Raw genomic sequence first — 26,466 nt, forward strand, 5'->3', positions numbered from 1 at the left:
TTCTGGGCCCAAGTCGGTCCAAGGACTCGGCATCTAATTTGTATCTACTACTTACTACTCTACTGATTCGTTTGGTACTTTGATATCATCTGGAATTTGTTACCTAGTCAACTTTATAGATGTAATTTAAGACTTGCATACACATATGCGCATATGCAATGTACCCCCACACAATTATTTGAACATACGAGTAATACATAAATGTACAACTATCTATGTCTACGTATGTAGGTGGGAGACGACCTTTTTTCCAAAAGATAATGATGACGATTCTAGCACGTATAAAACAACATGTTCTTAACTCATTTTAAAATAAATCTATTCATTTTTAACGAATACAATACCCTTCTTGGCAGAAATGTTTTTATTCGCATTAACAATATGCAGAACCCAGGTTTGGTAAGTCAAGTTATTTATTTTATTTCCAACACTTAAAAATAACAAACAAACAAAAAAAAACAATTGCATTTAGAGTTCCCACAAAATATGGACTGGTATTAAATTACAACAATTACATACATATTAAATATATTCGTATTCGTATAATATATAATACGAATTGTATTTGATAAAAAAAATCACAGCTACATACACACATATATTCCTACAATATACATGTGGACAGATGTTGGCTTATAAAAATTAACTGATTTACAATTAAAATTTATCATATTCATTTTCCTATTATGTTTTGTGAGCATACTTATGTATATGTAGACATATACTATATATATGATGTATATTTTGCTAAAGATTTCGTATCTAAAGACAGCTTCCGTAGGTCATGTGATAAAAATAGGTTTCCCGTGCCGTATGGAACTGGGACCGGGACTGGGGGCCGGGGACCTGTGACTAGCGAAAATTGTACAACTGAAAATAATACAATACCAGAACAATCAAAACGGCGGCAAAATATCAGTAATCGAGACGTTTCTTTAAGCGGAAGAAATCGGCATTGTCGATGCTCGTCATGTTGTCCATATTGAGGTTACGCAGCGTGTGTACGCCGGACAAACGCTCCTCGATGTCCGCGTACATGCTGCGGCAACGGTAGACGGACAAAGTCTGCAAACCAGTGCAGTTAACGATGATGGCGTCGAGGGTGTGCTCCGTCAGCTGGCTGCAGCCACTGATATGTAGCGCGCGCAGGCGAGGCAATTTGCCTGTGACCACCTGCATAGTCCTATCTGTGATGTTGTAGCAATCGGACAGATCCAGCTCTTCAATGGAGGGGCAGCTATTGACCAGAGCCTCCATGCCCAGCAAGGATATTTGCTGACAATTCGAGAGCAGTAGTCGCCGAAGCTCGACATGCTTCAGGCCGTACTTCAGGGAGACATCGCTGATCCTGTTGCATCCACGCAAATTCAGGGAGCGCAGACCTCGCAGCTGCTGAATGTTATGCCCCTCGAAGTCCTCCTTATGTATCAGGTTCATTTCGTAGGCAGCCAGCATGACCTGCTTGCGTCTGGCGTCGCGCACGATCTCGTCCTCGGCTTTGCTCCTCAGCGATATCTTAATGGACTGCAGCGAGCTGTCCCGCTCCCCCAGGCTGTGGCTATACGGCGGGTAGAAGTTCTCCATCGTAGACGCTTGAGAGCCCGATTGCTTTCGACTCAGCTCCAGCTTAGATATGTTCAAGCCGGTGAGAGCTGCATCTGTCAACTACATAGGTTCAAAAGATAAAGATTCAGATTTCAGCATGAGATTGGGAATATAGAACTGGACTTACGGCAGAGCAGTGCTCGAGGGACAGGTCGCGCAGCCAACGCAGCTGACCAATCACGAACTGTATAGCTTCATCCGTGACCCCATTGACACAGTTGTTCAGATGAAGCGATCGCAGGGAGCGCAAATTGCTTGCAATGGACTTGATGCACTCCTCGCAGATTTGCAAGTGCGACACATTTAGCTCCAGCAGCACGTGGTTCTCTTCGCTTGCCACCCCCCCGGTGATGCCATCGCTGGTTATGCCATCACAGCTGGAGAGGTCCAGGCTTTTCAGGCGCCGCAGCTTGTGGAGATGGATCGCTCCAGCGTTGGTGACGCCCGTGCATCCGTTAATCCTCAAATGCTCTAGCTGGGAATTAGTCTGCGCAATGCAGGCCAAGTTATCATCTGTCACGCACGTAGTCGCCGACAAGTCCAAAGCTGTCAAAAGCGGTTGAGTGGCGAGGAAGGTTTTCACAGTCATGGCATTTAGCTGTCTGCAGCCGCCCAGATAGAGGCGTTGCAGCTGGAGATCTAGATCGCACAGAGACAGCAGAGATTGCCCGATCAGGGTGTGGCTAAAGTCCAACTCGCGCAGCGTTCTGCGCTGTAGGTTGAGAATGGTGAGAATAAAGTTGAATGTAAGCACCGATTCGCTGGGCAGCAGACTGTCCGAAGCGTTCGCATTGGGGTAGAAGCGTCGCTGCAGCGCGTTGTGGAAGGCTATTTGACAGCCAGACATATTGATCACCTTCAGGCGAGGCATGAACGACGTAAGTCGCATAAGAATGGCGTCAGTGAGATATTGGTTATCGCATAGCGCCAGCTCCCGCAAGCCTGCCAAGTTATTGGCCAATTCGTTGAGATTTGAGCAGGAATTGGTATAGCTTTCGAGGAAGGAGCCAGACATAAACAACGGGAGGCAACGCTTCAGGGAAAGCGAATGGAGGTGCGGCAGCACCCCCAACATGCCGTAGAACTGCTTGTCGTTAAGATCGACATTATCCAGAGCCAGAGACTGGGCCGTTTGACCTATGAACTTCAGAAGCTCCCTCACCTGGCCTAGCGTCACATCTTCGAGCATAAAGTGGTTGAAGCGTCTTTCGCATCTCAGCAAATCGACGGCTGGACTCTGCTGATCCGAGAGCAATACTTTCGAAAAACAGACCCGGGTGCGCGCTTTAAACTCAGGTTGATCTAAAGCAGAATGCCATCTGCTGCAGGTCGATCCAGCTACCAGCAGATCCGAGTATTCCAGATAGCTAAATATTTTCAAAACAATCTGCGGAAAGAAAGGGAAATGTAACCAATCAGGTGACTGTTTTGTCGCCCATAACAACCATAAAAGGAGGAGATACGAATCTAATTGGAACGACAGTCACGGGACCACCAGTAGCAGTTGACTTACCTCTAACGGTAGCTCGTCATATCTAGCGGAAGAATATTCCAAAGACGACATTATATTTATGCAGATACTAGCAAGAATCTATAACTGAAATTTGACCAGCCTGCAGCAATTCACCACCCACACAACAACTGCCACCCCCCCTGAAACTAGTGCTGTCTAATTTTAATGGGTCTTTAAGGGCTGTCCCTCTCTAGGACATACACCTTGCAAGATAGTAGTATTTTTAGAGTTCTGATTAGTATTTTAGTATTTTCCAGAATGCAGCTACAATTTGGGAACACTGCCACACTGTTTATGACATCAGATTTTTGCAAAAACTATTTTTCGCTGAAAAACATTAAATTTCCTTGCGCCAGGAAACCAGGAGATTGTTGTCCCCGTACCCACAGCTATGGCCGATCCAAAGTTTCAAAACCTTCCAGGAATCGTAAGTTTAGCAAAAGCGCTGGCCTCCAAATCGTCACCTGCACATTTGTCCCTTTCACAGGCCTATGATCAACCTGATGTCTACGAAACGCCCGACGATCCTGAGACGGACACCTCTGATTATTATGAAGAAGAGCCCGAGAATGAGGCCATAGAGCGAATGCACATTTCGGCAAGCGCTGCCCATAAACGCTTTAGCGGAGCAACACTCGAGGGAAGCGTGGACTTCACGGACCGCATTGGCCGCCGCGCTGGCCGAGGTTACGATATGCGAGGCGCTGGCGAATATGAGCTTGTGGGGCAGGGTGAAAAGGAGACTCCTGTGCAGAAGTGTCAGCGGCTGCAGATTGAAATGAACGAACTTTTGAATGAGGTGGCCGCTCTGCAAGTGGATCGCAAAATTGCTGACGAGGAGAAGCAATCTTACGATGCTGTGGCCACTGTTATAAGCACAGCAAAGAAAGTATTGGACACTTTGAAGCTGGAACAGGTTCTTGGCAAAGAGCAGGTGCCCAATAGCAAGCAAGTGAAAGCACTCATCAGTCAAGTGGAGGAATTCAAGCAGTCCGGCGTGCTTACGGCCATACCAACGCCAGGCACCGATTTGGCATCCACAGCTCGTGTGGCTAGTCTCGAACAACGGCTATACCAATTGGAGAAGACTGTGGGAGCGCAACCAGAAAAGCTAAGCCGTCTGAACGCTGCCACCAACACGACCAATGTCCTGGAAGCCGTCCGACAACTCAGCACCAAGGCTGCACTGCTGCAGCCAGAAAAGCTGGACACCATTGAGCAGCGCCTAACGACTCTGGCCGGAAAAATGGACTCTATTGCCGAGAAATCCAGCGGAAGCTCTCAGGACGCCAAACGCGACCAGAAAATTTCGGAGCTCTATGATATTGCTAAGCGTACGGAGCCTGTGGTTGAAATACTGCCGCATGTCATTGAGCGTATGCAAGCCCTAGAGTCCCTACATAAATATGGTAAAGTAGACATTAGTTTCATAATTAACATTTCATTAATTGCCATCAATGCATTTCAGCGAACAACTTTGCTAAGATTATAGCCGAAATTGAGCAGAAGCAGGGTACTATAACAACCAGTCTGGTCAATAACAAGGAACTGCTGCACTCCGTACAGGAGACGTTTGCTCAAAATCTGGAGACCATCACCAACAAAGTGGCTAAAGTTGAGCAGCGCGTTACGGCGATTTCGACAGCTAAATAAGCGAATGCACAGCACACGAAATATGTATTTCCATTATAATATACCTTATATTTATTAATCAACAATAAACATTCAAGTCTTTTTTAAAAAGTAATCAAAATGCATCAGATTAGGGTCCCAGTCGATGTGGATTTGAAAACGCATTGAAAGTAGTGGTCTTCTTACAGAGACAAAGAATTGATATCGCGACCAGGATATATATACAAGAAACTAATCAAACACATGAATAAATCTAAAACATATTCTATGGGAAGATGTATTTATTAATTACTTTTTAAAACAGTATGGAAAAATAGGGTATAAAAATGGCCATACTCAGTTGATAAGCAACAAGTCTTCAAATACCAGCAACATTGACTTGACAACATTTCGACTGTTCTTTTGTTGAAATAAAATAAATGGGAGTACTTAAAACTAATTAATCTTGTAATCAATTTATCTATCTATATTCGACGGAATATCAAAAACGAGGAATATATATATATCAATATATATACTATCATATAAAATTAACAAAATAGGGTATACAAAGGCCTATATACGGCTTACACGCAATATAGCGACTCTTGTTGAACTTTTTCGTTTAAACCTTTTTTTACAATAAATACAATAAAAGCAAGGATTAAAAACTAACCAATCTTGTAGAAAATTGATTCATCAATGGAATAAAACTGTGTGGGCATTGCTGAGAGATTTAGTTAGTCAGCATTATTCAATGGAATATCAAAATTGAGCAATATGAACGAATTTCCCTTTTCGATTGTTTTGATTGACCTACTTCGCTACTTGTTTTTTGTTTGACTTATTTCGCTAAAACCTCTTTTTACGCAAAATGCAATAAAAACAAGTATTTAAAATAAGCCAGTCAAGTTCAGAATAGTTTAATTAATCGGATAAAATTATGTGGGCATGGCTGAATATTCTATATAGCTAGTAATATTCAACGGAAGAAAGAAAACGAGGAATATGTAAAATATAACTTTAATTCGTTAGTATATTTACGGTATATTTTTCAAATGAGACGGTTTTTCGGTATAATTCTGAGGGTCGGACGGTATATTTTATTGATAAATCCGCGGTCACACTGTCTTAAACGTATCCACAGTTCCAATTAAAAACTAAAAAAAATTTAAATTGGTTAAAGTGTTAGCGAATGTTGATTGTATCTACAAGTCTAAGTGAGTTTCGGCTTTTACAAAATTTGATGCTGTCCAGAGTCCAGTCGAGTTGCAACCGCATCGGCAGCGGAGATGCCTAAAAAAAAAGTGATGACGGGGCGCACTCCAATTGGACGTGACACAATTACATTTGCAGCAGTCCAAGAAAAGACAAAAATCTAGCGAAATATTTATTGTTATTTCTGTTACAGCACTAAAAACATTTGCAACATGAAAATCAAGGAACTGCAGAAGACGGTTAACATTGCTTGGTCACCGGCACAGCAGCAGCAAATATTCTTGGCTGCCGGCACGGCTGCCCAGCAGTTTGATTCAAATGCAAGCTCCACCTTGGAAATATACTCGCCAAACTTCAGTGATGCAACCTACGACCTGGAGCTTAAGGCCAGCGTGGCCAGTCAGTACAAGTGAGTTTTGGATATATTCATGCATGGGATCGGATTCAATTTAATCCCTTTTCGTTTGCAGGTTCCAGAAACTTATATGGAGCCCCATAGGTCCTCACCCAAGCGGCCTCATCGTGGGCGGATGTGAGGCGGGCCAAATCAATATATATTCGGCTGCCAAGCTACTCGCCAATGGCAACGAGGAGCCCCTGCTGGCTCGGCAGGATAAGCACACTGGGGCTGTCAGCGGACTGGACTTCAATCCATTCCAAAACAATCTTCTCGCCTCGTGTGCTTCCGAATCGGAGATTTTTATTTGGGACCTCAACAACCCAGCCACGCACATGAACCCGGGCGCCAAGACCCAGCCGCTGGAGGACGTCAAAAATGTGGCCTGGAATCGACAAGTGCAGCACATTCTGGCCTCTGTTTTCAGCACCCGCTGCGTTATCTGGGATCTGCGCAAGAGCCAGCAGATTATTAAGCTCTCTGATTCGCAATCCCGTGTGCGGTGGCACGCCATCGAGTGGCATCCAGAGGCAGCGACGCAGGTGTGGCTGGCCTCGGAAGATGACCAGGCGCCGGTTGTGCAGCTGTGGGACCTGAGGTATGCCACCGCTCCGGCGAAAACATATCAAATCCATGAGCGCGGAGTACTGGGCATGTCGTGGTGCCTTCAGGACAACGACCTGATGGTGTCCTGCGGCAAGGACAATCGCATTTACTGCTGGAATCCCAATACTAAAATACCCGAAGGTGAAATTCTCTCGGAAGTGGCCACCACTTCATCCTGGTACTCCGATGTGCAGTTCTGTCCACGCAACCCGGCACTAATTGCCAGTGCCAGCTTGGAAGGGGCTGTGTCTATATACTCCCTCCACGGAGGCACCCACCATCTGGTGCAGACGGCAAACAAGATTGCAGACTCCTTCCCGGGAATGGATCAGTTCGCCCAAGAGCCGATTCCTCAGCAGGCCACGCAGGTGGTTTACCATGACCTGACGCACGCACCCAAGTGGATGAAGCGCCCCTGTGGCGTTGCCTTTGGGGTAAGTTTCGCTTCAACAAACAGTGTAGAAATTTTCTATACAAATGAGTGGTCTTTTCCTTTCAACAGTTTGGTGGGAAGCTGATCAGCTTTGATGGTACCTCCAAAAGAGTGAAGGTATCTCAGTTAACCACAGAAGCAGCTCTCGTGGAACGTGCCAATGCCCTGGAGCGTTCGCTGGCCGATGCCAACTATGCAGATTATTGCCGACAGAGAGCAGATGACACACCGGATCAGCACGGTCGCTACCTTTGGTACTTCATCAAGGCCAACTTTGAGCTGAACCCAAAGGAGGAAATGCTCAATCTCTTGGGTATGTTAGGCCACGTAGCCTATCGATGACACAAATAGTTCCTGTTAATTTTGAATTTCTCCCTCTTTAGGCTATAACAAAGATGATATTGATATCAAGTTCAGCAAGTTTATCAAGGAAACTGAGACGAACTCGCAATCAGATGTGGATACACTCACGACCCGCATTTCCACACTCACCCATGTAAGTTTCCGCCCCGCTGTGACGCGACAAGAAGCCCTTATCAGTTCAACGCCATTTCCAAAAGCAACATTGAGCCACGCACTATCAATTCCGACCCACCATCTCCACGTACATACATACATATGCTCATCTTGCTTTGTGTACTTATTTCTATTCGATAACATACTCCATGCATTGCCAAACATCGTGGGGCTATGCTGTTTCTGTTGCTGTGGCTGTAGAGCGACTCTTCTGAAGTTGAGTGCGATCAGAGTACAAATTATAGCACCGATAATTCGGTAAGACTAGAGATTTAAGATTAGCAAAGAATAGAAAAGATTAGACAGAATCTGAAACAGAAAGAGAAAATGCAGCTAAATAGTGAACATCTTCGATGAAATCGTAGAAGCCTCATCTAAATTTTCTTATTGTTTGTGTGTATAGGCAACATTGGACAACAAATTTGATGGAAATGGAACCGATTCTCAAAATCACGACTATGCCACGCTTTCGAGGCCACAGTTTAAAGTTCCCAGCGGAGAACGTAAGTAGAACCAACTAATTTAGCCAGTGACTAGATGCCTGCTAACTGATTTGATATTTGCAGACTCTGATAGTTTAATTGCCGAGGCAATACTCACCGGCAACGTAGAGGCTGCCGTGGAGCTGTGTCTTGAAGCCCAGCGCATACCAGAGGCCCTCATCATAGCCTCGACAGCCGGCATTGAGACCCTTACTCGAACCCAAACCCGTTACCTAGTGCAGCAGAAGAGCGAGCTGTCGCACGTGATCTCGGCCTTGGTTACCCGGGATTGGCTTGACTTCGTCAACCGCTGCACTGTGGATTCCTGGAAGGAAGCCCTGGTGGCTGCCCTCAAGCACAGCGAGCGCAAAGTGGTCGATATCTGTGAGCGCCTGGGGGATCGCTTGTTGACCGAGTGCGCCAACAGCGTAGAGTTTACGCGCAACGCCATGCTGTGCTACATCTGTGCGGGGAGCATTGACAAGTTAGTGAGCGCTTGGTATCAGCTGAAGCAGCTGGAGCAGCAGAGCCAGAGCTACAAGCTGAACACCACCGAGCTGCAGGACCTGGCCGAGGTTGTGATGCTTATGTGCAAGTCCCTCGAGCAGCAGGGAATCTCCGTAGACTTGGCTGGTCGATTTGCTGGCTTTCTCACTGAATATGGCGGCCTCTTAGCCTCCCAAGGAGCCCTCACGGCAGCTCTCCAATACATAACCACGTTAGGTGGTGGAGCAGCGTGTGAAAATGAAATTTTGCATGGTTTGCGAGATCGAATCAACAACGCCGTGAATTTGGAACATACCCAGCCGACAGCAGCTGCAGCTCCAGCTCCATTTGGCTACCCAGGGACTGGCCCACAGCAACGGGGTAGAGGCTCGTTCTCACAGCAGCATCCTGTGGCTCCAATGTCCTATGGCCAACCAGCCAATCAGTATGGAAACCCCGCCAACACTGGCTGGCCTACGCCTGCGCCACCCGCACCAGCAACGTATCCAGTGTCCCAGCCGGCTCCACAGATATTTAATCCGCAGCCAGTTAAGCAAGAACCTCTGAATCACCCACCCCGGCCTCTCAGCAACGCCAGCTCCACAGGAGGGCCTCCACCATCATCAAGTGGCCCGTCTGGTGGATTAGGGCTACATGCTCGCTCAAAATATCTATTGGATCCATCTGTAGCAGCTCCCACCAGTGCCTATGGCATGCCATACAATCCAGTTCCTGCCCCAGCCCCATCCGCGACGCCGTTCACGGGAGGAGCAGGACCTGGAGCTCTTCCACAAGCGGCCAGCGTGCCCACATACAACAGTAATGCATTCAATACCAATCCTCTGTCGTCAGCCCAAGGGTACAATCCAACACCCTTCTCCGGAGCACCGCAAAACTCTTACTTACCGGGGGTTAATCCCATTGAGACCATGCCACAAGCTGCTCAGCCACCTATTATTCAGAATGTACAACGCAATCCCACACCGCCACCGGGCTGGAACGATCCACCCGCATTGAAGTCATCACGTGCGGTAAAAGCCATAATCATAGTCAGCCACTCGGAAGGAAATGTCTTAATAACGTTATTTTTCATTTTTCCAGCCAAAGCCAAAGCCAGTCGCAGATAATAGTGCTGCGCCCATATTTCATCCGATTTTCCCTGTTGACCCCAATCAAAACCCGAACGGTTATATGGATCCTGCTCAATATCAGGTATAATGCAGCAAAGTAACCAAATGAAGCTTTATTGTAATTTTAAAACACATTTTTAGAATGCACCACCCGCTGGCGGGGCAACCAATGCCTACTATAATCCAGCTGCATTCAACAACAATCCACAACAGCAACAGCAGTCGTACCTCCAGCCCCAGCAACAGGCGATTCCCAATCAGGGACCACCTCAGCAGCAAAACTGGCAGGGGCAACAGCAGCAGCAGCAGCAGACCATTGGGTACACCGAACAGCCAGCACCGATTCAGCAACAGCGCCAGCCGGAAGTGCCAAAGGAGAAGCCACCACTTCCAGAGGAATACATCTACTTGCAGACGGTACTGGAGGAGCTGAAGAACCGTTGCTTGAGCGCAACCAATGATCCGGTAAGTAGACATGGAATCTGCACTTATTTTATGGCCTACCCTATTAATATTCGTCCCAATAACAGCGCACCAAACGCAAGTTTGTGGATGTCGTCAAACGGTTGGAAAATCTCTACGATTGCTTGCGCGATGGAAAGGTAAGACTCGGCCATGGATCAGATCATTCCCATTTGTTAATAACTTTACGTTTCTCACATCAGCTCACACCCACGACCGTACAATATCTTAATCAAATAATACAGTACATTCAAATATCCGACTACGCCAATGCTCTGGAAATACACACACGAATCGCATTCGGCACGGACTTTGCTCAGTGTGCAGGCTTCATGCAGGGATTGAAGGTCCTGTTGCAGTCGGCATCCGAGATGCAGCTGGTCTTGCGCTAAACCTTATACTACATACGTTACGTGTTCGAAAGTACCCGCCTCAGTCGGGCCGCTTCAACGTCTACTTATTGTGTCTTTAAATGTCTACTATCGTTTCTGTATCTGTTTTCTGTCAATGTATTCCTGGATTCTGTCTGGTACATATATGTCAAACGTGTAATGAATTATATTTCCGCACAAGACGAAGAATGGACATGTGCATGCATAACAAAAGAGAATTGCGTTACAAATGACAATTGCATTGATCTTCGGCCTATAGCAGCTTTGGCTGATTCCTAATATTATCCAGATCAAGCTGCATCTGCGGCGAAGCGGAAGCCGCACGCCCACCCTTGAAGGGCGGTGGGTTGCGTTCTTGTTCATGAGCTCCATAGTCCAATTGCTCTTCCGGTAATAGGCGATATTTTTTAAGATACTTGTAAGATGCATTCGACATGTCGTTGGGACTCTGCGAGTGGACTACATTTATATTGTCGATCTGCCGAAGCGGTTCCGCTTGCGGGGATTTTTGAATGCAAGTAACATCCGCAGGCGACGGGGACAAGCTCATTTCTTGCATCAGATCGTCCACGGGCTGTCGCAAGTATTTTAGGGCGAGCTCCTTCATGACCATGCTCTTCTCCGTATTCGGCTTGGACACGACACCGGCACTTGGCATTCGGGTAGTTTTCGGTGTGTTGGCGCGGTATTCAGTCGACTGGGCTCTTGGTGGTGTGTCCCGAGGCGACTGGAATTGTACGAGGCCTCGCGAACGTGGTGCAGGCGATGGCTCATCCTCTTCCACTATGTAATCATGAATAACAGGTGCTACCCGCTTTGCTGTAGGTGATTTGGACGGGTTTTTAGTTTAGGGTTTAATTTCTTTTCGTTTGGTTTACTTACTGTTGTTGGTCGCTAAAATATCACACTGGGAGGCAACTGTCCTACAAGGCATTGCGCTGGACCCTACCTTTGCTTGTTGGTTCTTCAATAACGCCTCGCAGAGGCTCCTCAGCTGTTGCTGCTCCTGATGCATGGACTCTAAAAGATCAACTACTGCTGCCAAGTCGTTCTTATTGACCAAGTTGCTTATGTCGATGTCGGAGTACACAACGGACGGCAAAGACGTTTTAGAGGGCGGTATATGTACAGCTTCTGTTTGCGTTCCAGCACAAATCGTCAGCACATCCGTTGCTACCTGGACGGGTGGGCGCATCGACTGATGGTAGTGCCTCACGGGCTCTGCGTAACCAGAACCAGAATGTCTGGGTGACTGGTATTTACTCGATGGTGCCTCATTCGCGTAAACCCGCTCTCGAGGAGTAATATAATAATCATTGGATGAAGCGGAGGGGCTGCTCGGAAAATTGGCGCTGGCTGGCACAGACCGCGGGCCAAGTTCTGTTGCCAGAATCGGGGAAAAGTTCACTCGGGGCAGCATTTGCTTCTTCCATGAAGCAAAGCTGGGCCGACTGTCGGACTCTGGCGCTGGTTGCTGCGGGATCGGCTCCGGCTGCGGTTGCGATGGAGGTTGTCCAAACAATATTGAAACTTCAGGCACTGTTGGCCTGACAATTTGATCGGCGGCAAGACCCAATGGTGCCGATGCACTGGGTCTAGGCGCTGAGCGCGGCAGCATGTCCTCCGTTTCAGGCGCAAACATTTTAAATGTTATTTTATTTACGGTTTACGGTTTGCTTACAAAATTAAATTCGAGCGGGAGATTTTGTTTGAGCACAAACACAGTGCTGCCAGATGTACACAATAAAATAGATAAATATAAATAAAATAATAAATAATAATAGATACTCCCTATGCTAACACACCTTGCTAATTCTTTTAGTAACAGAATTTTAAAGATACTAATGTAAATAGGGTATACAAATGCCCATACTCCGGGTGACATGCAATTTGTCTTCAAATACCAGCAACATTGCGACTCTTTTTTGTTGAACTTTTTCGTTTAAACCTTTTTTCACGCAAAATCCAATAAAAGCAAGTATTTCGAATAAGCCAATCATGTATAGAATTGATTGATATATAGATAGTATTATTCAACGGAATATCAAAATCGAGGAATATGGTTTCCAATCCTTGACGGAGAACGATTAACCCATTACAAGCCAAGGGGGTATTGCAATTTTCCACTGAAAATATAGAAAATTGAATCATCTTAGCGCAGTTCAGCTGAAAAATATCGTGGTTTTTTTTAAGTTCATAGGAGAGATGGCATGAATCCTCAAGAAGAATTTACAATCAGTAATATTTTCCGCCATTTACCTCAAGTAGTTCAACTATTTAAATAGAGGGGGCTTTAGTGGGATATCGACAGGGTTGCATTTGCCAATATTTTTAATTTTTTTATTGTAAATAAAAACAAAAATATTTTGCGACAAAATCCGAGAGCTGAATCGAAGGAAAAACTTTCAACTTAAGGTCGGATTACGAGGTGAGCAATCAAAACCAAGTTAATTAAGTGCAAAAACCTAAACCAGTGCAAACAATTGTAGCAAAAAGTGCAACAACCATTACAACCGCGTGAGTCATCCGTAAGAAGCAAAAGTTGTTCTTTTACGAAAGTATGCCCGGTTTGGAACACATTGAGGCCATGGCTTCAACCCCAGCACCCGCTGCCACCTCGATGGCAACCGAAACAGACGATCCACACCCACACCAGGCCGCCCGTGAATTGACCCAAACGGATCATCTGAACAGACGTCTCTTGAAATCTCTTTTGGACACGATGCAGATGCAAATGCAGTCTACGGACGATGCAATAAGGGGTAACGAAGACGGCAGCAACGATGAGTCTAGCAACGAATTTGATGAATAAATTCTATAATACTATGCTTACCCCTTGAATCTTTTATTTTGAGTTCGAATTCAATGCACTTCAATTACGGCGGCGCTTGTGCCTCTCCACCAGCCCATGACAAGGTGAACCCAGGATTTCTCGAAGGAAAAGGAAAGCTTAAATGATTCGATAGCGTTAACAAGACCGAAGGGTCATGTCCCTCTGATGCTGTGACGTCCGTCAATACGATGTTTCATGATCACCTCGTCTTTAAAAAAAGGTGTGTTTTCATTGGATCTCATACGATTTAACCCATCCTACAAATACGGATCGGATTGTACTTTACTGCCACAATAAGAACTCCTCAGCAACTTCGTAGTGGTTGGATGTGTTTAAGAGTATGAGCAAGTCGCGATAGCCAGGCAGTGCACCACGTTGAATAATTGCTTCACGAAGGCCTTCAGTTTTGATCAGAGGATTCTATCACATTTACAATTCTTGGGACCTAACCGATGTGAACCCAGATCAGAATTTCGTCGTTAGCCTGGTGCCGCGTTCTGAAATTTCTTCGTCGTTCGCCCGTTTGCAAGGTGATTTATTTCAAGTTATATTTTGGTTACATATCGGCCGATTGAGACGAGGAATGTCTTTCAGTGTCAGTGTGGAAAATCTCCATTATCCATTGCAACCCAAAAGTATGCAACGATTTATGTGCTATATTGTGGAGGCATATGTATTGAAAGTATGTATCGTGTAGAATTGCCTTTAAATTTCGTTTCAAGCCTTTAGTAAAAGATCATTTTTGTGGATTGAATCGAAATCCTAACATCCTAAAATGTACATTGTACATATGTGTAGATGCCATGTAGCAGAGATTTCAGATAGAATATTGTTAAATAGTTGATCTCTATATAACGATCCATTTTGAACAGTTTTATTAATGGCCATTCTCTACCGATCTGCCCGTAGTCTCGGGGATTATAGGTAGATCTTCAATGGTTTTATTGTAAACTGGAATGTGTTCTTTTCTTGTCTTGTCTGAGTGTAATACATTTCTGATAATACTTAATTAACTTTAGCTTTAGTTATGCAATAATCCTATTTCTAAGCCTATCAACATTGAGGGTTATATGTCAACTTGTGGATTGGGGCGGGTCCGCCACTATTTACAGGTGAACTCCTCGTAGCTCTCGTCGCACAGCTCGCACTCCACCTGGCAGCACCATCGGAACTGACAGCGGCACTGCTTGCTGCGTCGGATGTGCTGCGTGTTATGGCCACGCCCGCAGCACAACAGGTCACAGCTCTGGGGTCCGCGTTCATTCCGATGGCAGAGACGACCCGCCGTGCCAAGCGTGCCCGACTGGAGGCTGCGCTCGCAGTAGTTAGGCGACGCCTCCAGGTAGATCAGCTCCATGCGCTTTGGCCATACCAAAGCAGGCTTCGGTGGGCGGGCTCCGGCACTGCCATGCTTTTTTCTGGTCGGGATGGAGAAGAATGAATGAGTTCGTTGGATTAGTTTTCATTCCAATGGGCTTTAAGTCCTTCGTCTGATCAGATCAGAGGGCTCACTCACTCACCTGCTTATTACTAATCTCAGTCCACGTTTGCCTCGAACGGCTTGAACAGTTTTGGCTTTATGATATTTCTGCATGAGCTTGTCGCCGATCAGGCGGAACGGTGGCAGGCTCTTCCAGCAGGTCTTCATCACGCAGGACCCGCTCACGCCATGGCACTTGCAGTCCGTGCGAAGCAGTTTCTTCACCAGCTGATAGGGAAGAGAACGGAGATTCAAGAACAGGGAACACATGGATGATAATACGCACCGTTCGCCCGGCTCGATTGTTGTGGAGATTCATCAGCGTGCGGGAGTCGCGCTCCAGCTCTCGGGCATCGAGGAACTTGCGCGCATATCGCATGCCAAAGTCCACATCCGCAGAACAGCCGCCCCATTTCCAGGGCTCTGCCGGAGCACCATCGGAGGAGGGGCTAGCTTTGTGGCGCACATCGCAGCCGCAGGTGGAGATGTTGCCGCGGGCACAGGCAGCGGTGACTGCATAGGCGGCCCCAGCGCTAGCTATGGCATACGTAAACGCGGCCTCCCGCGATGCTGAGAAACGAATAGAAGCCGTGATTAGAGGGCTATCAAAGGGGGTTTCGTGGACGCTCACCTATGGGTATGACATGGGCGAAGACGTTGCGCTGCCACACCTCCGAGCAGTTCCAGCGGTGGCCTCGAAACTGCTGCTGGCACTCCTGGGCCCCCAGCTGATGGCCCTCGCCCAGGGCGATCAGGGCGTCCGGCATCTCCCCGCACAGCTGGCGCTGCGGCAAGGTCAGGCCCGGTATGCGGCCGCAGAGCATGGCGGATGTAAAGCTGGACACTAATCTGACGAGAAATCAAAGCAAACAGAACCATAAATAACACCCTGTAGACCACCAAGCGACATCGAATAAAATATTACAAACAAACGCCGATCGATCGTTGGACAGTTGGACCGTTGGATCGTTGGATCGTTCAATCGATCGCTGCTGGGATCGTTCGATTGGCAATGGCTGAAAAGTCGTGCACAGAAAACGCCGCCAGCACTGGAGCTGCGGCTCGATTTTCATTTTCATTTTCCATTTCGTTTGCCATTGGAGACTTCAGCCCCACATCTCGGCCAATCGAAGACAAACGTATTAAAGCCAGGCCAAGTCGAGTCTGGCCAAGATTAATGCGTTGCAGTTGTTTGCTGACTCTGTCAGGTGGCTGTGGGAGGGCTGGCAGTGCAGAGGGGGCTAACGGGGCGTTATTCTGTCAGTTTTAGTCAAATCTTTGCCGCCAGCTGTATTATTAGCCATAATTACATGGATATGGAGATGGCGATGGAGAAGCTCGGGCAGGCAGCCATCGTGGCTCGATGGAGTGTCCAATCAACTCCGTTCGAGCCACGTTGATCTCAGCAGAGCTGATCTCAGTTGTTGAGTTAAATGGCCAAATTAATGCTAACAGTCAAAAATGGCAAATGGGATTAATGAGTTTTGACAATGAGTTGCAAATTGCCAGAGCCAGAGCCAGAGCCAGGCGGGGGCGTCTCCCGTTCTCTCTCCTTTCATGCGGCCCACTCTCCGGCCCACTCTTGAGACGTGTCCGACTGTCTAACCTGTCGATTTGCGGCTGCCAAACCAATCAGCATCAAACAGCTGGTTCCATAATCAAGTCGTAGATCGATCGCCTTTTGTCCGCACCAGACGGGGGTGGGGAGGGTGGCTGAAACTGGGACTGTTGCCGTGCCAAACACATCCTCGGGCCAAAAAACAATTGGGTGGGCAAATCCAACTCCAGCTCCGACTCCAACTCCGACTGGTTGCCACATGGCCATGCCACGTCTGTAGACAAATGTAAATTGCTTTCGCTGCCACTCCAGCTTGAGTTCCAACTCTTTCAAGACATTTTTAATTGCGGCAATTAAATCAATTTACAGAAATTACACATTTTACCAACCGCAGAAGAGCACGGAGTCGCTCCTCCCCAATATCTGAGCGAACCTTCGGCCGATCGATTGTGAACGATGATCGTCGCAGGTTGATATGCGATCGGAGTCGTTGATGCTATACCCTCCCAAAGGTATACCTCACGAGTATACACCATTCTCAGTAGTTTCCAATGCCTGTTCCATAAAATCCTATAAAATGTATACTTATTGGTATACTGTAATCCCATCTCTTCACATGCCGTATGGCTGTCCTATAAACGATCCGCTTTTGGTATAATATACCAGGGTACTTTAGTAGTCGACCCTCGTGGCTGTCCTTTCTTTCTGGTTCATGCTGATGTTGATGTTGTTGTTGGCTTGTTAAACATGCTGTTAACATGACTTGAGCGATCCGGGACGATCGATGAACGATGAAAATTGGTGGCAAAACTAATAATTAGGCCCGTTTAAAAGGCACGACCTGGCAACTGGTAACTGGCGACTGACTAAGGGCTCAACCACAAACCTTCAACTTTTTAGTTGGCCCAAAAACAAGCTGATCAATCTGTCGGTGGTGCATCCGTTCTGACAGTCAGTCAGTCAGTCAGCCAGTCAGTCTGTCAATAGCTTTTACGTGCGTTCGTTCAGCGTGACCGTCGTGCCCCCTGCCCCGGGCCCTGCCCTTCTTCTATAGCAACTCCAACCTCCAGCCGAACAATCAAGGCAACCATCTCTCCTCAACCCTTTTGTTTTTAGCTGCTTTATTTGCCTGCCTCTGCGGCTGCCTCCGCCTGTTGCATGTCAACGCCGACAATTTCATCATCATCATCATCGCCATTACCTTCCGCCGTGCCCAGGCCCTGCCCAGCCCATCTCCATCTCCATCTCCATTCCCATCCCCAACGCCATCCCCTTTAATGATCTCCATCCTCTTGAAGAGTCCAAGTCACGTGTGTGCTTGATTTGTGCTTTGTTTCGGATCCCTTTTTCTGTTTTGTCCTTAGACTGCTTCACTTTTTGTTGTGTGGTTCACTCGTAGTGGAGTTTTATCTCTGGTTCTATATCGAGAACGGTTCGGTTTGGTTTCGTGACCCTTTCTGCTGCGTGAGAGCAAGGACCTGTCATGAACTTGATACCATTTCCGCCTCCGCCTCAGCCTCAGCCTCAACCACTGCCTTGCCCTCTCATCTACGAGTATCCCAAATAGAGTTTCGCATTAAGAAAAACAAAACTAGTTCCATTGACAGTCTTATGGCTTCTGCTCTGCAACAAATTGGTGATTCCTCAGCCACTAATTTGCACAAAAATATTTGCCACGACAACGCGGAATCATTAAAAATGGATTAAGCCAGGGGCATAACTCAACGCCGGCAGCTTGACCAGGCCGGGGAATGGGGGACAGGCCACTTATATGCTGACCAAAGCATAAATGCCCGAACCCAGACCGAGTCAATACTCGCCACAAGCCGCAGCAGCAACAGGCAAGTCCGAGAGAGGCCGACTTAATGCGCACTTTGGAGCCTCATAAAAATATGACTTTAATATTTTCACGCGCAGGCGTAGAAGCCCGAACCGAAACCGAACCCGCACCCGAACCCGAACCCGATCTCCTCTTCCCTCTGGTCACCACGGCACTGCACAGGCCAGACACTGGCTGTGGCCCGGCGATCCTCGACTCCTCGACTGCCGCATACGCTGGGCCCGATCTGCGCCCGATCTGGTTAGGGCCCTGTCATAATTGTGCGAATCTAGTCCGCCGCATAGTTTCGACCCACCGCTGTGTCGAGACCTGGGAGTGGGACAGGGACTGCGACTCCAGCGAAGGCGGTTGTGGTGCGAGTACTACACCAGTAGCGCCTCCAAGAGCAGGCAGAAATATATGACTGGCGCTCTCGCCGGTAATTACATGGCTTGCTGACATGTTCATGGCTCTCCCTGGACCTGCCTGCCCCTGTCCCTGTCCACCCCCATCTCCTATGGCTCTTTTAGCACCAATTGGAGGCGGAAGCAACAAAGGCGCTTTAATCCAGACAAAACAATGCAATGCCTTGGGTCCGCAGTCTTCCCTCTGTCTCTATCTCTCCCTCTCTCTGTTGGGGCATTTGAAAGTTTTGTGGCGCTGATAAAAGCCACAACTTTGCTCTACAGCTGCATGTAAAGTGGGCGGTGCCGGGAGGGAGTGGTCAACGGAGGAGCCCAATGAGGACGGAGGGGAGCAGCGAACAAACCGAAAACCCATAAAGGCTGTTCAACATGCCATCAATAAAATACAAATATTCCAAGACCACGGAGCGGATGGGTGGCTGCAGGGGCCGCTGCAGAGAGGAGGGAGCGTGGCGAGCGGCCCAAAGGAGCATTGAAGCGAAGCAGACCATGGTCATGGCCAAGAAAAATGTCGCTGCCACGGTCAGACAAACGGCCAGCAACAATTGCAGCCCCATCCTGGCCACAAAAACGACGACGTAATTGACCAGAGAAAGACATATGTACCATAGATGCACTGAGAGAAAAAAGGCAGTCCAAAGAGTTGCAAGAAAGCAAGAAATCTTAGGCAGAGTCCTACAGAATTTGGAGAATAAATTCAAATCCATCCATTTTGATTTCACAATAATACGTTATAGAAAATGTAAAGAGGTATTGGTAGTACAATAAATATAGCTATAGGAAATCTAGAAAGCAGAGAGAAGAACATAAACCCAATATATCCAAAGGGTAACGTAACCCGAGCTTGGAGCACTTTGAAGTGGCATCGCCATCAGCGAACCACTCTCTTTGTTTGCCGACGATTGTTTCGCTCAGTGTATGTTTGCCGTGTCCATGTAACAGGTAAAAGCCAAAACGGATCGTTCGTCATGGACAATTGGCAGAGACCAAGTGGTCGAATGGCCACTCAGCCATCCGCCTGGCTCTCCCTGTGGCTCTTGGCTCCGCCCGCCCTTGCCATCACGGCCAGACAAACAGATCAACGGCAGATAGTTTTGTTTGTGCTTTGAGGTTTGCAGTCGATCACTCATCCATAGCTGGAGCTACGACTCCACGAGTAGTAAAAGAACCCCACCAATGACTGCCGCAGCCACAGAAAAGATTCCTCGACCACCGTTGCCGCTGCCACTGCCGCCGACGGCTCCCGCACAGCTCTGCAGGTTGGCCTGGGAAATTGGCAACAGGCAAAAAGCAACAGTCAACCGACAACCGACAACCGACAACCGACAACTGGGAACTGGGAACTTGCAACAAGAGTTTATGCCATTTTGGGCTTGTAAATGCAGCGGGTTGGCCAACAAGTCTCGGCACAGAGTGATCTTGATCGCAATTTGAGCGTTTGTCTGCACGTTCATGCGTTCCAATTGTCCATGTACGCTAGCAGAGCAGAGCAGAGAAGAGCAGGAGATGTGGCCGCGGAGGGGGAGCTGCAGCTGGAAGTTGTTTCCTGCTTGGTGCGGAGGCATGCGCCTTAAAATTGCAGTAACCTCAATTACATGAGCTAAGCATTTCTGGGTTAAGACCCTTTTTTCGTTGCTCTCTTGGTCCGATCTCTGGGCCATGGCCCGGTCGGAGATGCTCTCTGGCTGTGGCATGCATTGTGTGCACAGGCTCGGCATCGGGTCGGCCCACCAGTCCAGTTCAGCCCACTGCCGCAAGGATGGAGAAGAGAGAGAGAGTGGGGGAGAGAGGAACCGAGTGGGGCCGCGTATCTTAAAGATACACTCCACTCATTGCAACTGCAACTGCATCGGGGCAATTAGATAGCAGTCGAAACAGCCACAGATACGGACGGACACACGGCACACGGACAAGGCAACGTTGATGAGTTTATGGCAAAAATTGATTTCAAGTTGTCGTTGGTGCTCCTCCTCCTTCTCCTTCTCCTCCTCCTTCTGCATCCCCATCCCCTCAGTCCCGCCTTCCGTACCGCGAATAGAGCTGCTCCTCGCTGTATTCGCTTTGGGTACAAATGGCAGTCGCCTTGATGACGAGTCGGCTGTCTTTCTGTCAGTTTTGTGTTTTAGTTGCTGCCTGCCATTTAATTGCCAATTTTAATGAGATTTTTTCCAGCGCCTTTTCCTCCAGTCGTCCGACCGATTTATGGCAACGCCTGCCGACATTTCCCAACCATAGAATGGGATGCTATCCGAACACGGGTCTCTCGAGGATTGAGGCGTCGCACACTGTTTGGGCGTTCGATAAGGAATAACAATTTACATACATCTCGCGGTGGTTTTTGCAGATAAAAATTAGCGATCGTGTCCAGCGATGTGCGCGATAGGAGGACGCCACGAGAGAGTTGTCAACCCGAGCAGATCTGTCAGCGATAAAAGGAAAACCCCAACCAACTGGCACTCTCCTCTCCCCTGGCAAACGACACGACACGGCCCGGCACGAAACCTAAACCTAAACCGAATTCTTTGGCACTACATGCTAATGGCACACCGATTATGGGAGCTACTATACCTTATTTCCATAATCCAGAGTATGTAGATTAAGAGCTTGTTATGTGTTTTCCACATGACGATGCAGATCCGAGGCGGCACACAACACGAATACAGGCGCAACAATTGCCACTATCATCATATCCCATTCGCACTGAGAGGCGGGAGTCCCGTTCGCTGATGCGGCTGTTATTCGAGCGACGCGACCCTTTCCTATGGCTCCACTGCCATAGGAAACCGAGCGGATACAGAACTTCTATGGGATGTAAGCCAATGCCTCAATGTCTGGTTGTTATTAATGATCCGAAAACGCAGACGGCAGCAGTCAATAATACTACACAAATACACACTTGTATTAGGAGGAGGACCAGCCAATGACCAATACCGAATCGGAGTCCGAAAGCCGAAAGCCGAAAATCGAAACACAAAATACACAAGACCGCCGTCTTTTTTGTCCAGTTGTTCATATGCTAATTAACACCTTCTGCTTCTGCCAGCGGCGTTTCAATTAAGTCATCGCGAGAGCACCAAGATCGGATCACAAAACAGTTTTCGAGATGATGCTGGGACTGGGAGTGGGACTGCGACTGGAGCCGGGGCTGGGGCTGGGGCCGGCACTGATGGTGCTGTTGTGGCCAGCAGCTCGTTTATCAGCGCGTGCGTTTCATTCATGCAAATCTCCGCCTTGGCCCGGCCATAACTCAGAGCCGAAACTGGCATCAGCGGCGGCACCATCATCCATCAGTTGGGCCGCGGGACGGGCCGGGTGTCCCGGGGTCCGGGCTCTGTCCGACTACACGATTTTTTAATTTATGATAAAGCGCCTCCGACTGTCACAACGGAATTGCGGCAATAACCATAAACGGCTCAGCAGGTGAAAACTACCAAAAATTAAAAGAAAAGAAGAGAAGAAGTGCCGAATGCTGGATCGCTCGATCGCTGGATCTTGGATCCCTGAGTGTCGCTTGAAATGCTTAGACGTCCCGGGTGCAGAGATTAACATAAATGCAGCTCATTAGTGACGCAATTAAAGACCCGAGCCGACAAACGACAAACGGAGCCAGGAACACCGATCGATTGTCCGCGAGAAGGAGGATGGAGGCACTGATGGCTGATGGCAGATCGCTGCACGAACCCGATCTGCCAGAATGCGCTATATCGCTATATACGTATGGAGTCGTATCCCGCTCGACCGACCGTCGCGCGCGAGCTATGGTTTGAGTTTGAGCGGCCCGAAAAATATTCAGACACCACCGAAACAGCGGGCAGCCAACATGTTCGAGTCCGATGTGAGGCTTGAATAATGAATGAACGAATGAATAGTCAGTCGGAAAATACTGAGTCATTCTTGGGCTATGATCCATGAGCTATGAGCTAGTTCAACCCCCTCTCAGGTGTATAGATAACTAGATAAAAGAATGGATTCGTATCTGTGACTCGATTCGGTGTGGATCGATTCACGTACAGCTTGCATTAAGCTCTGAGGCTCTTCCTTAGTGTTCCTTCTTGTTTTTTCACTGTAATTGATCAATTGATCACGAATTGCATCGAACCTGGCTCGCTTCAAACATGCCGCAAGACCCAACTGGAGTTTAAGCCCTGTTCGATGAAGCTGCAGGCGCAACATGCTCGTTCCCCAATTGAGACTGCGATTGGCTGCCGATCCTGCACGCGACTGCGGTCTCTCTTGCCATTTTAAAAAAGATAATGACGAAGGCCTCGATTTAATGATTGTTGGGGGAAAAACTTTCTTCGGCAATCAATTCAATTATGCGGTTAAAAGTCGTGTTTTCGCGTCTGAGAATTTTCGGGACAGGCTAAACGGCTGGTCTGGGCTCCCCTTCGACAATTGATCGAATCTGAATGCCGCATGCTCTGGCCATGCCCCCCCTGCGTCTCCCCCTAACAACCTGCCTGGGCTATTTGTCAGCGTGTCGAACAAAACACAAATCATGTTCATCAAAGTGTGGCTACAAATGTGTATTTTACAGATTTTTCCCAGATTTTGTTGCTGCTTTTCCCCGCGAAAATTTATAACTTGTGTTGACTCCGACTCCGACTTCAGCTTCAGCTTCAGCAGCGATCTCTGCAGTCTGCAGTTTTACAAATTGTTTTTGAACATTTGTTCAAAGTGATTTATTGTCGGTTATTTGCAGGCCGCCTCTCGGTTACGTTGGGAAATGTTTTAAGCCTCGATATTTTATTTTTCACGCGCCTCTTCAATGACAACTGCAGGCGTACGGTAGCCGGGAGGAGGGTCTCTGGGACAGTGGCTGTGCAGGAGCTGCAGCATCTAATGCATTTCTCGGATACTTGTGTCGTCTTAATTGATATGTCATTTATGCTAATTCCTGCCCAGGCCTGGGGCCCAGCGGCGGCCTGGACCCGGAGCAGTCGCCACAGACGTACGACTATATACATATATCTCTTTCGCTGTTGACGCTCTTGATGACTGGATCTGGATACAAGACGTGTTCTGCTGGCAGCCTATTAAATGCAATTAAGTTAATTTAAACAGTTTGGTGGAAAGCCAGCCGTTGACAGGTAACAGCCAAGAGCCAGCAGGTGCCCGCTGTTCCAGCTCGAAAAAAAACAATTGAAAATCCATTGTTGTTTACTTGACTTTAGTTAGCCGCCGCCTGAGTCACCATCCCCGTCGTCATCCTCATTCTGATGATTAGAATGATGATGATGATGAGCTGTTAATCCCAATAATAGTTGACGTCAATTACTGCCAATCTCTGCCCCAATGCATTGTCAGCACCTGGCTCTGGGTCTGTCTGCGACTCTGAGGTAAAAACCCCGTGTGTGAGCACAATCAGAGTCTTGGCTGACCCAGATACCGGGACAGGGACAGCCAGTAGTGTCTTGCCCAAGTACCCGTACCCACAGAGCACTCGTAGTTTATTGTGTGCCAAGACTTTTAATTTTTAGCTTGAGGTAATTGTTTTATGGAGCCTCAGCCACTCTTTATGGCCGGCAATCGATTGTTGATTAGCTGCAACTCAAAAATGTCGCTGCAACATTGTTGTGCCTCACCGGATCTCGAGGATCGAGTACTGGGCTGGCTAATCCATATCGATCCATTGTCTGGGCTTTATTGAGACTGCTCTGAGCCAAGTCTTATGTTTGGCAACAGTTGAAGAGCAGAATCTGTCCTTTTTAGATGACTTCTACTGTATCCAATTGGATTCCATTGAAATTTCGTAGCTCAAAGTTCCCTTCTCCATCAGAATAATTGGCTACCTTTGCCCCAAAGCCAGCGTGTATCGCTCCACTGCCAGCTGACCATAAAACAATATATAAACACACAAAAAACAAGGCACAGCAGCCATGAAATAATCATGAATAGCCCGAAAAGTTCCATTTTAACAACAGCATTACCAAAAAATAAAAAATAAAAACACACAAAAAGCTGGAGTTAGAGAGGGAGAGAGAGAATTGCTTTCGGTTTATTGTTATTTGCTATGGCTCAACGCTCGGTTTCACATTTCCCCACGGAGCAGAGCAGCTTCCGCTGCCCGTCGAACGCCCAACGAGGAAGGGTGGGGAGGGGGCATGGCAGCCAGTGAAGCGATCAGGTCCGAGGAGTAGAAGTGCGGAAAATCGCATTGGGAAAATGCTGTTTCGGGCTAAACAGCGATTGCCCATAAACAAGTGTAAACTGAGCTGGAAAAGCGGCGGCAGGAAGACTCTGCTCTGGCGATGGCCAACGCATCCGATTTCATCCGCTGGCAAAAGGTCGAGGCGGAGCGAGTGAATGAGTGGAGCGATGAGGAGGAGCGATTTATTAACAAGAGACTGCGAGTGCTGTGGCATTTTGCATTGTGCTCGTAATTACGAAACAACGGCCGACACCTCCGAGAAGATACAGATGTATCTACGCCCCATTAGCTCATCCTCAGCCCCGTCCCATCCCGCTGCGAGGCAGCAGCACCACCGGCAAGTGTTAATTGAGCTCAACCAAAAAGAGGAAAAAAAAGAAGAGATAGAAAAGGAAATGCTGCTGACCCAGGCAGCTGCCAGGAGAAGGTCTTTCGTTTCGTTTCGTTTCGTTTAGGGTTTGGTGTTTTTTCGTCTCTTTTACCTGCAGATAACCGACACTTTCCCTGGGACCGAGCCGGGGCCGGGCTGATAGGGTTAGGGCCAAGGACAAGCCATTGATAATGACTGGCGCCAGTTGGACAAATTGATCGCTAATTGGTATGTCGGACGGATGTCAGGCCGGTCGGCGGATCGTGGGAGGATTAAAGTGTTGAATTAAACTTTATTGAATTAATTACAATTTTACAGAAACTGGAAAGTCGTTATACAATTTATAAATTTGTGTATATATAACTCTATGTTTTGTGTTCTTTTGTGTGTGTGTGTGTATCAGTGTCTGTGTCTGTACATACATGTATGTATATGTATATGTATATATATGTATAATACGTTGATTCGTTAAAGATTTGTTTAGTTTGCATATATTACTTGCATGTAGATATAGTATGTATACATATATGTACTATAGTTCATGATGAATATCCCATACAAGTAGGTATAATATTTAAAAAGAGCGTACACTCTATGTATACAATAATTTACTTAAAAGTTTAGTTAACAGTTTCACATTACCCTCCCCTCCAATATTTGCCCTACTAAGCAGAAACAAACAATTCAGATTTCGATTTCGATTAGTTAGGGACTAGGATTAGGTGTAGGATTACTTAATTGGAGAAGAATGTTTGCCTGGTACATGCGCCGCACTTTGGAAGTGAAGTTCTATTAGGACGAAGATAGGTAGAAATTATCTAACAGATATGTGAGTACCAAATATCCAATTATATTAGCTACAATATGCTCTATACTGTATATATGTATATATTTTTTGTGTTTTTTTTTTGGTTTTTTGGTTTTCGGTTGTATAAAGTTTTCGTTAAATATCAACAATTTTGGTGTTGCATTAGAATTA

The 26,466-nt window shown here is 47.3% G+C and overlaps 6 protein-coding genes across 7 annotated transcripts; 3 read left to right on the forward strand and 3 right to left on the reverse strand.

Annotated features, from left to right (window-relative positions):
* Positions 1-585: 585 nt before the first annotated feature.
* On the reverse strand, positions 586-3,188 carry LOC6592214 (SCF E3 ubiquitin ligase complex F-box protein pof2). Its single transcript, XM_026985732.1, has 3 exons — positions 3,119-3,188; positions 1,733-2,992; positions 586-1,665 (listed from the first exon to the last, which is right to left on the reverse strand). Exons 1-3 carry the CDS (start codon positions 3,167-3,169, stop codon positions 916-918), a joined length of 2,061 nt encoding a protein of 686 aa, XP_026841533.1. The 5' UTR covers positions 3,170-3,188; the 3' UTR covers positions 586-915.
* A 235-nt stretch (positions 3,189-3,423) lies between these two features.
* Positions 3,424-4,840, forward strand: LOC6592213 (dynactin subunit 2). The gene is made up of 3 exons (XM_002017737.2): positions 3,424-3,545; positions 3,606-4,527; positions 4,587-4,840. The coding sequence occupies exons 1-3, from the start codon at positions 3,510-3,512 to the stop codon at positions 4,769-4,771; spliced, it is 1,143 nt and encodes a 380-aa protein (XP_002017773.1). The 5' UTR covers positions 3,424-3,509; the 3' UTR covers positions 4,772-4,840.
* Positions 4,841-6,140: 1,300 nt separating this feature from the next.
* LOC6592212 (protein transport protein Sec31A) lies at positions 6,141-11,067 on the forward strand. 2 transcript variants are annotated; one of them, XM_026984971.1, is made up of 11 exons: positions 6,141-6,356; positions 6,418-7,384; positions 7,453-7,696; positions 7,767-7,879; positions 8,101-8,157; positions 8,303-8,402; positions 8,466-9,898; positions 9,969-10,079; positions 10,139-10,462; positions 10,528-10,599; positions 10,663-11,067. In XM_026984971.1, exons 1-11 carry the CDS (start codon positions 6,160-6,162, stop codon positions 10,849-10,851), a joined length of 3,807 nt encoding a protein of 1,268 aa, XP_026840772.1. In that variant the 5' UTR covers positions 6,141-6,159; the 3' UTR covers positions 10,852-11,067. The 2 variants fall into 2 exon arrangements, with proteins under 2 accessions (XP_026840772.1, XP_026840773.1); XM_026984972.1 differs by lacking the exon at positions 8,101-8,157 and having other exon boundaries at positions 10,663-11,066.
* On the reverse strand, positions 11,000-12,728 carry LOC6592211. The gene is made up of 3 exons (XM_002017735.2): positions 12,657-12,728; positions 11,734-12,578; positions 11,000-11,670 (listed from the first exon to the last, which is right to left on the reverse strand). Exons 2-3 carry the CDS (start codon positions 12,491-12,493, stop codon positions 11,105-11,107), a joined length of 1,326 nt encoding a protein of 441 aa, XP_002017771.2. The 5' UTR covers positions 12,494-12,578; positions 12,657-12,728; the 3' UTR covers positions 11,000-11,104.
* A 475-nt stretch (positions 12,729-13,203) lies between these two features.
* LOC6592210 lies at positions 13,204-13,683 on the forward strand. Its single transcript, XM_002017734.2, has 2 exons — positions 13,204-13,279; positions 13,341-13,683. The coding sequence occupies exon 2, from the start codon at positions 13,412-13,414 to the stop codon at positions 13,661-13,663; it is 252 nt and encodes an 83-aa protein (XP_002017770.1). The 5' UTR covers positions 13,204-13,279; positions 13,341-13,411; the 3' UTR covers positions 13,664-13,683.
* Positions 13,684-14,558: 875 nt separating this feature from the next.
* Positions 14,559-22,710, reverse strand: LOC6592209 (protein Wnt-2). Its single transcript, XM_026985873.1, has 5 exons — positions 21,535-22,710; positions 15,796-16,013; positions 15,451-15,734; positions 15,205-15,392; positions 14,559-15,102 (listed from the first exon to the last, which is right to left on the reverse strand). Exons 1-5 carry the CDS (start codon positions 21,588-21,590, stop codon positions 14,787-14,789), a joined length of 1,062 nt encoding a protein of 353 aa, XP_026841674.1. The 5' UTR covers positions 21,591-22,710; the 3' UTR covers positions 14,559-14,786.
* Positions 22,711-26,466: the final 3,756 nt, after the last annotated feature.

This window comes from Drosophila persimilis, unplaced genomic scaffold, assembly GCF_003286085.1.
Source record: "Drosophila persimilis strain 14011-0111.01,24,50 unplaced genomic scaffold, DperRS2 tig00000002-arrow-pilon, whole genome shotgun sequence".
In the NCBI taxonomy this organism is placed as follows: domain Eukaryota; kingdom Metazoa; phylum Arthropoda; class Insecta; order Diptera; family Drosophilidae; genus Drosophila; species Drosophila persimilis.

What these genes read in the sequence shown, in the direction of transcription:
- LOC6592214 (XM_026985732.1), bottom strand. Translation starts at nt 3,169, where the DNA reads ATGTCGTCTTTGGAATATTCTTCCGCTAGATATGACGAGCTACCGTTA. An exon ending in ATGACGAGCTACCGTTAGAG is followed by an intron (nt 2,993 to 3,118) that starts GTAAGTCAACTG and finishes TTCTTTCCGCAG; the next exon opens with ATTGTTTTGAAAATATTTAG. An exon ending in CCCTCGAGCACTGCTCTGCC is followed by an intron (nt 1,666 to 1,732) that starts GTAAGTCCAGTT and finishes GAACCTATGTAG; the next exon opens with TTGACAGATGCAGCTCTCAC.
- LOC6592213 (XM_002017737.2), top strand. Translation starts at nt 3,510, where the DNA reads ATGGCCGATCCAAAGTTTCAAAACCTTCCAGGAATC. An exon ending in TTCAAAACCTTCCAGGAATC is followed by an intron (nt 3,546 to 3,605) that starts GTAAGTTTAGCA and finishes TCCCTTTCACAG; the next exon opens with GCCTATGATCAACCTGATGT. An exon ending in AGAGTCCCTACATAAATATG is followed by an intron (nt 4,528 to 4,586) that starts GTAAAGTAGACA and finishes AATGCATTTCAG; the next exon opens with CGAACAACTTTGCTAAGATT.
- LOC6592212 (XM_026984971.1), top strand. Translation starts at nt 6,160, where the DNA reads ATGAAAATCAAGGAACTGCAGAAGACGGTTAACATTGCTTGGTCACCG. An exon ending in ATTATAGCACCGATAATTCG is followed by an intron (nt 8,158 to 8,302) that starts GTAAGACTAGAG and finishes TTGTGTGTATAG; the next exon opens with GCAACATTGGACAACAAATT. An exon ending in TAAAGTTCCCAGCGGAGAAC is followed by an intron (nt 8,403 to 8,465) that starts GTAAGTAGAACC and finishes TGATATTTGCAG; the next exon opens with ACTCTGATAGTTTAATTGCC.
- LOC6592211 (XM_002017735.2), bottom strand. Translation starts at nt 12,493, where the DNA reads ATGTTTGCGCCTGAAACGGAGGACATGCTGCCGCGCTCAGCGCCTAGA. An exon ending in TATTTTAGCGACCAACAACA is followed by an intron (nt 11,671 to 11,733) that starts GTAAGTAAACCA and finishes AATCACCTACAG; the next exon opens with CAAAGCGGGTAGCACCTGTT.
- LOC6592210 (XM_002017734.2), top strand. Translation starts at nt 13,412, where the DNA reads ATGCCCGGTTTGGAACACATTGAGGCCATGGCTTCAACCCCAGCACCC.
- LOC6592209 (XM_026985873.1), bottom strand. Translation starts at nt 21,590, where the DNA reads ATGTGGAAAACACATAACAAGCTCTTAATCTACATACTCTGGATTATG. An exon ending in CTCTGGATTATGGAAATAAG is followed by an intron (nt 16,014 to 21,534) that starts GTATAGTAGCTC and finishes ATTTCTCGTCAG; the next exon opens with ATTAGTGTCCAGCTTTACAT. An exon ending in ACAATCGAGCCGGGCGAACG is followed by an intron (nt 15,393 to 15,450) that starts GTGCGTATTATC and finishes CTTCCCTATCAG; the next exon opens with CTGGTGAAGAAACTGCTTCG.